General features: G+C 44.1%; 1 protein-coding gene across 3 annotated transcripts in view; it reads right to left on the bottom strand.

Annotated features, from left to right (window-relative positions):
- The window catches only part of FHOD3 (formin homology 2 domain containing 3), a 607,453-nt gene extending 599,855 nt beyond the window's left edge, over positions 1-7,598 (bottom strand). For 2 of the 3 annotated variants that reach the window (XM_075586421.1, XM_075586422.1), the window contains exon 1: positions 7,206-7,598. In XM_075586421.1, coding sequence (XP_075442536.1) covers positions 7,206-7,370 — 165 coding nt within the window. In that variant the 5' untranslated portion in view covers positions 7,371-7,598. The remainder of the gene's footprint in view (positions 1-7,205) is intronic. The other variant, XM_075586420.1, reaches the window with a different exon arrangement.
- Positions 7,599-8,487: the final 889 nt, after the last annotated feature.

The following is an 8,487-nucleotide window of genomic DNA, read 5'->3' as shown; positions in this document are numbered from 1 at the left end:
GTGTGCTGTGAGTGCTGTGAGAGTGTGCTGTGAGAGTGTGCTGTGAGTGCTGTGTGCTGTGAGTGCTGTGTGCTGTGTGCTGTGAGAGTGTGCAGTGTGCAGTGTGAGTGTGTGCTGTGAGCAGTGTGCAGTGAGTGCTGGGAGTGTGTGCAGTGTGCAGTGAGAGTGTGTGCAGTGAGAGTGTGTGCAGTGAGAGTGTGTGCAGTGTACAGTGTGAGTGTGTGCAGTGTACAGTGTGAGTGTGTGCAGTGTACAGTGTGAGTGTGTGCAGTGTACAGTGTGAGTGTGTGCAGTGTACAGTGTGAGTGTGTGCAGTGTACAGTGTGAGTGTGTGCAGTGTACAGTGTGAGTGTGTGCAGTGTACAGTGTGAGTGTGTGCTGTGAGCAGTGTGCAGTGAGTGCTGGGAGTGTGTGCAGTGAGTGCTGGGAGTGTGTGCAGTGTACAGTGTGCAGTGAGAGTGTGTGCAGTGAGAGTGTGTGCAGTGAGAGTGTGTGCAGTGAGAGTGTGTGCAGTGAGAGTGTGTGCAGTGAGAGTGTGTGCAGTGAGAGTGTGTGCAGTGAGAGTGTGTGCAGTGAGAATGTGTGCAGTGAGAGTGTGTGCAGTGAGAATGTGTGCAGTGAAAGTGTGTGCTGTGAGCAGTGAGTGCTGGGAGTGTGTGCAGTGTACAGTGTGCAGTGAGAGTGTGTGCAGTGAGAGTGTGCAGTGAGAGTGTGTGCAGTGAGAGTGTGTGCAGTGAGAGTGTGTGCAGTGTGCAGTGAGAGTGTGTGCAGTGTGCAGTGAGAGTGTGTGCAGTGTGCAGTGTGCGTGTGCAGTGTGCAGTGTGCGTGTGCAGTGTGCAGTGTGCAGTGTGCAGTGTGCAGTGTGCAAAAAAATGTACAATTTTTTATTATTTTTTTTAAACGGGAGCCACGTGAAAACCGCGTTATAAGCAGATTCGCGTTATATAGGGGCGCGCTATAACGGGGTACAGCTGTATTATTGCTTTTTAATATATAAAAATCACTGTATGGCAATTAATTTTAGTTTTTCTCTTTCTTTTCGCCATTTTTGCGCCATTTTTTTTTTTATAGAAAACTAAAAGATCAGATTGGGTGAACATATCAGAAACATTGAAAAGGGACTTGAAAACACATAGTGTATCCATCTATTTTAGGATTAAACATGGATGCAACCCTAAAGATCTGACCTTTCTAGGGATAGAAGTTGTGACCAACGATTGGAGAGGAAGAGATTTCATAAAAAAAGATTTTTCAAAGAGAATCGTATTGGATCTAAACCCTTACAAACTTTGGCCCCTACATGCCTGAATATTGACATAGATTTTGTCTCTTTCCTTTTGAGGAAAAGACCAACTTAGATTCATGAATAGTTTGCTAGTGTAGCCCTTTTTGTGAACTGGCCTGACCCACCCAATCTCACATTGGCCCCTTGTGGTCTAACCGGTCCCTTTTTATCTGAGCACCTTTCCTAAGGGACTACTGGTAACTGTATCACACCTGTGGCTCCAGGAGATCTGAGCCTCCGCTAGCTGGGAGCCTGGGGAAACCCTTACCATTTACCTGGTGCAGCGCCTCCACTTACCCAGGATCCCCGTTATGAAAGATAGCCCTGGGTAAGAAATACAATAACACACGTATACGATAAAACAATAACTAACACTTTACTTGAGAACATATAACACAGTACATAACATCATGCTCTATCCGCATCACCTTAACCATATCACCTCAGCCCAATGTCTGGTGTTCCCACCCAGTATCCTGTGATCCCCCACACCCAATGTCCCGTACTCCTACGGAGGTCGTGGGTGACTGCGCAGTCACTAAATTATCTATTAGGCCTGTTGGTGCACATGTGTAGAAATACCTTCCGAGCACTCCGATGCTCGGGCCCGCAACACTCTTCTAAAAGGGTCAGACGTGCGATGCATCCGTCTGATCCTATCCAGGTACTTCTCCAGGAACCCCAACGAGGGTCCCACCGCTTCACGGGAACACAACCGTCTCTCGGTAACACCACCGTCGCACGGGAACAGCAACCGCCGCTATCCCTATCTATCCCTACAGTGACAGGAACCCTAACCTAGGGCCTGTCCCTGATGAACCGCAACCTGGGGTGGCTTGGGGAAAACTCCTAGGGCCTGCGGAGTAATAACCTGCCCCCTCCCCTAGCTACTCAGTCCTATGTGTAACTACTAACTACTTGCTACTCCTAACAGCCTGCAGCAGACACACAGCTCTCACCGTCAGCCTGCAGACATCCACCCACGCTGCACACACTGCGCCCAGCACATGCAGCAACACACACTGCAACGATACACACAACATCCACTGGAACCCGCAGCAAATACCCACTGCTCGCACTCTGTGCCTATTTGTAAGTGCTCACAGCACTACCCGCTGTGGCACTGCCAAACCTGCACCCTCACACACCTAAGGGTGACCTTCCCTATCTAGGGCCGTCCCTCTTCAGTTACCCCCTGCCCTTACCGAGAATTGGGGCCTGCCTGGGGACCTAAGGAGAACCCTTACCTGGTGCCGGAGCCACTCGCTCCCTGCACCCTTCCTTCTCCTTCCTTCTCCTCAGCCTGACTGACGTGTGCAAAGCCCGGGAAATGTATCTATATTCCCGGGCTGAGCATCCTCCAGCCCTATTGGCCACTATCAGGCACCTGGTGCCTGTCTCCCTATGCCTCCTGGGAATTGTAGTTCCCAGGGGGCTGTCTATGTATTGGGGCCGCGTGCGCACTAGCCCTGCGCATGCGCGAACTACCAATGGCCGCCACAACCCTTTCCTACACTTCCCTACTCTCACGCGATCTCTCTGGGGCCTTCCCTGCGCTGGCTGACTACTGCGCATGCGCGAGCTAACGCGCAATGGCGGCGCCCTCTGCACAAGCCGCCGGGCCGGTGGCAACGCGATTGCGGCCTTAGCGACGGCCCGATCGCGTCCACGGCAACCGGCCTTCACCGCAGGGCAACGCGCTACTACCTGCACTGGCCCCCACCCTCGCGATATGCCGGCGGGTCCGTCGCAGCCCCCGGCGGCACCCGCTACCACAGGGCACTCGCGGAGGGGGCCAGCAAGTGAATTTTTACCTCGGGGTTACATTAGTATTTGAAATAACATCAATAGATTGTAATTGTATTGTATGTCTTTATTTATATAGCGCCATAAATGTACATAGCGCTTTACAGTAGTAATACATATCATATAAATAACAGATCATGGGAATAAGTGCTTCAGACATACTGTAAAAGTAACATTAAGGAAGGAGCCCCTGCTCCGAGGAGCTTACAATCTAATTGGTAGGTAGGGAGAACGTACAGAGACAGTAGGAGGGAATACTAGTAAGTGCGTCTGCAGGGGGCCAAGCTTTATGTGTCATGTGTCCATGATTATCCAGTGCTACTCAAATGCTTCTTTAAGCAGATGTGTCTTAAGGTGATAAGGTGGTAATTGAGGATCTTCCTCTCTCTATTCTCCTTGGAGCAAATATATCAAAAGAGAAGTTCTAAATCTTTGTAACTGCACTCCAAATAATGAAATACCACTCACAGCTTATTCCCATCTGTTTCTCTATATGCATTCCCATCTCGGCCAAGATGTCATTATGGTTAGAAATCTATATTCCTCATTTTTCACAATTGGGCTGGTTGCATTAGAAAATGCATGTCTCCAACTGTTTTAACAAATGCTTTGCATATCTCTTATGGTGTGTTAGGTAATGTTTTTGGATAATGTTTTGGGAAGACTAAATGGAAAATTTACAACTATAATCCCTGGACGCATAAAGAAAAGAAACGCATTAATTTAGTAAAATTTACCCTATAATGATCGCTCTATTGGAAGAAACTTTATGAAATTATCTGTATGTTGATATGGCAACAATGCAAATAAATATATTTTAAAGAGTATACTGTAGAGCCGACGAGTATTCTAAAACAAATCTGGGGCAATCACCAACAAGACCCTGGTACATACTGGGTGCATGCTGGGTGCATGCTGGAACATTTCAGCAGACAGACTAATGGCCCATCTGATTAACAGCGGGGGTCCCTGCCAGGAACCCCTGCTCTGTTAATCCGATGGGCCATTAGTCTCTGCAGAACTGCCACTGAATCCTGAACCTGGGTACGCACACTGACGATCCGCAACTCTCCGCTCCTGAACCTGGCAAGTACATTAAGCAGTCTACTATCTGTAATCCTGACCTGGCTTGAACGACTATTCTACATCCTAGGCATGCCCGCGTGGCTATGGGACGGCGTTAACCAATTCCCTACCTCAGCACCGCGGTCGAGCTTCGTTTGTGGTGAGCTACGCGTTACACAGGGACCCTGCTGTGCTAATCCTGATGAGAAATTTCCCCCTGCTCTGCAATTTGCTGTGAACAGTCCACGCTTGGTCCCCGGTTCACCAGCACATTTGCGGGGACAGTTGGAAATAAAGCTGCAGTGGTTTGCAGTATTTCCCCCCTGCACATTTTTCACATTCTATTGGCACCTGAGCATACTCATGACGCTTTCAAATTAGAATTTACATATAGATTCTACAAAAACTACCCCAAAGTGATAGTTAGAAAATGCACATAGAATATAAATGAAGATTTAGAAAGAAAAAATAGATTAATCTCAATAAGTATTCAACCCCTTTGCAACTACAGCCCTAAATCAGTTCAGGTGCAAATTAATTGTTTAAGGTGTCACACAATTAGTGAAATGGTTAAAGCCGTGTGTAATCAAAGTGGTTTAACTTGCAGATCGTTTTCCTCAGGTTATATAAAAACTTTCAAACTGCAACTCGCATACTGATTCAACAAAGCAACCATGAAGACCAAGGAGCTTTCGAATCAAGACGGGGATAAAATGATAGAGAGGCACAGAGCAGAAGGTACAAGAAAATTTCAGTGGCACTGATTATCCCATTCAGCGCAGTGAGGTCCATTATTAAAGGGAAGATGCATCATACCGCCCAGATCAGTTTGCCCTCCCAAACTGAGTCAGTGTTTATCAGTGGCATAGCACATTCACATTCATATATTATCTCTCTCTCTCTCCCTTTCCCTTTCCCTTCTGTTTTTACCCCTATGATTTAACCCTTCCCTCTCTCTCACCTTTCCCAGCCTGTCTCTCAGGCTACAACTCCATCCCCAAGCTGCACTACTGAGGCTTTACAAACTGACCCAGGCCCCGCCCACCTAGAGGCTCTGCAGAGGAAGGATTTCCACTCTGTCCTTCCTGCTGCATCTCAGAGCCCCGCCCACCTGTAGAAGAAGGGATTTCTCTCTGTGCTTCTTTCCTGCATCTCAGGCCTCACAATGTGCCGCTGATCGGGGTGGAAAGCGGGCCCCCAGGCTTTGCCCGGGCTATAGCTATGCTCCTGGTGTTCATACATCGACAATAAGCCGGTCCCTACACAAAGCTCTGTATGCACAGGTGCAAAAGGAAAGAAACTATTTAAAAGGACCCCTCTTAAATCGCGTATGGAGTTCGAAAAAAGCATAGATGATACTGCAAACATGTAGGAAAGGGTTTCGTGGTCAGACAAAACAAAAATTTTACTTTTTGGTCTAAATTCCATGCGTTTCTTCTGGTGCAAGCCCAACACTGCTCATCACCCAGTCAACATCATCTCAACTGTTAACATGATGTTGCCACCACCATGCTTATGACCCAAAGTCACACTGGATTGGTTGAACAATTGAATTAAGGATCTTGAGTGGCCCAATCGAACACTTATGACAAGACATGAAGATTGCAGTCTGTCAATGATCCCCAACAAGCTTATCAGAACTGCATCATTTTTCCAGTTAAGAATGAGCAAAGCTAGTAGAGACCTATCCAAAAAAAAACTCATAGCAATATTTGCTACAAAAGGTGCTTCTACCAAGTACTGATTTAAGGGGTTGAATACTTATGCAACAAGTACATTTCCTTTGACATTTAACATCCTCTCATAAGTGTTGTTTAACAACTACAGCGTTAAACGAATAAAAAAAAGTTTTAGTTTGCATTTGTGATTCAACAACGTGATATTATCGGTAGGGTGTGAACACTTCTGGGCACCACTGTATGTGTATAACATCTAATCAAAGGAAAATGTAATTAAAAAGTACTCATATTGTACTTAAAAACACCAACCTGAAAAGTACAATTGCTGGGTCTTTGACAAATTATATATAGAATTTGTACCTTGGGTTTAGAAATGAAAAAGAAACGTACTTAATATTTGCTCATAAACCATAAGCAATGTGAAATGGAATCTGAATTTAAAATACCAAGTATAACAAGATGAAAATGAAAAAATATATAAGCTTTAGTTACTCACTGGCAAGTAAAAATAAAATAACGAGCTAAAAAGGGTGTCATTCTGCATTTCTTCACATAGATAACGGTCAAGTCATTGTTCTAATAAAAGCAGGCTAGGTGCTATTTATATTTTAGCCGTTGCAGCAAATGCTGTGCTCAAAAGAACAGAGCACTTGTGCACCAATTCATCTGCGCATGAATGTTTCAAATAGGCATTCTTCTGCTATTAGTGCCACATACTGTAGATTTTTTTTAAATGTGTATGATTATTAGATATACAGATTTCACAAAACACAAATTCTGACAAATTATTCTTAAGAATATTTTCCCAAGGTCACGACTTCAACCATGATATATTTGTTCCTGAAGGCTGCAACCCATCCCAAACATAAATGTTTAGTTTAAGCTATTAACAACATCTCGCATTTACTTGCAAATCAATTATTCTGAAACAATGCAGACTATTAATTTGTTAAAGTACTTACTAGGAACAGAGTTTTGTTTTTGTAAATAGTGTCAATTACCGAGATTTTAAAACAATATAATCTTGAAACGGTTTATACATGGCCTTATTTTATTCTAAAATTGACTACTGTGCTTCCTCAAACTGGATACTTTGTGTCCTCTAAACACAAGCGTCCTCATAAAATCATTCCCAACTTCTGCAGCCAAATATGGGTTGCCAGCTGATCATGGTCTAAACTCGAATGACTGCCTTAACACCGCAGTTATTTTTTGCACGCATTTATTCACGTAGTTGTTGTAATCAAACTATCCGCACCACAAATGTATCTTCAATTTGTCTGGCAATGAGAGATTAAACTATGCAAAATGTTATACAGCTTCTGAAATGCAAATACCTACAAGCACACTTAAAATAAAAAACAACTTACCTTGTGTGGTGCTTTAACTAGGCGATGCACCCCCGCAATTTGAATGATCAGGGGGATGTCTCCTCTAAATGAATACACAGGCGGTCGGGTAGGTTCGGGGAAATTCGTACTATTAAAAGGATCAGTGTCGTCTAAAAACTGGACCCTGTACACAAATGTAGCCATGATGTATCCATGCAGTTGAAAGAAAATGGTATCCAAGTGTAACGTGGGCAACCAGTCCACCTCTCGAAAAGGATTGAAGAGCAAGCTGCAGGCTGAAAAGTTTCTGCTTTGCACCCTCCCTTTTCCACAGCCGTTCCTGCCAATCTTGACACACTGACCAATTACCTCCCTGGTACAGGATTCCACAGAAGCTCGCGCACTTACAGCATGTGAATGTACACAATTATTGACATCCACAAAGTAAACATCAGTCAGTGGACTTGTTTTTTTTTTTATGCTATCAGGGAGTTTGCAACTTGCAAAACGAGTGCAATTTAATTAAGCATTTATACTCCGGTGACAAAAGAAGCAACATAAATATTAGCATTGACGTAACATTACATGCTGAGCTGTAAACTACCACCCGACTTCAGTCATTTGTTTTGCTGGAGTGTAGAGGGAAACGGTGTCTACTAAAATCTTGAAATTGATTACACCGTGAAACCGAGGGCTACAATGACTAATGTATAGTTTCCCAGAAACGCAAGCTTTTTAATTAATTTCTTTAAAAGGATTTGAACATCATAATGTACAGTACGTTTACCTCCCATTCAAGCAAGGTGAGTGCAAGCAGCAATGCTATTGGCTTTGCTACTGTAAGCGACAATTCTATTGGCCTCATTGAGCTGTAAATCACTCACCAAGGAGACCCAGACGTTAAAGATACAGTGCCCTGTTTCTTTAACCATAACCAACCAGAAACAGTTTAATTTACATTGACTAATGTAGCTAGTCTCACTCGTGTTGACTTCCTGGACCTGAGAATGTTTGTTCTGCCAGTAATTTAAGGAAATCAACCTCCGAATTTTGGGACATCACTAAAACTAAAAAATTCTAAATTCGACAATCTTTGAATTGTAAATCAAAAAAGTGGTATATTATTTGACCTGTACCTGCAGTCAGATCTATGTCGGAATGACGACAAGGGAACTAAGATTTCGTATCTTGGAACACTGTAGAACCATAAAAAATATACAGCGAGAACTGACTGCAGAGGGGGGAGATAAATTCTGTAGCAAAATATTTTTTTATCTAAACATAACTCTGACTCATCTGTCCTAAAAGCCATTCAGGCTTT

This window comes from Ascaphus truei, chromosome 2 (assembly GCF_040206685.1).
Source record: "Ascaphus truei isolate aAscTru1 chromosome 2, aAscTru1.hap1, whole genome shotgun sequence".
NCBI lineage: Eukaryota > Metazoa > Chordata > Amphibia > Anura > Ascaphidae > Ascaphus > Ascaphus truei.
The sequence above is the reverse complement of the archived record's forward strand: the minus strand, read 5'-3'. Positions and strand labels throughout refer to the sequence as shown.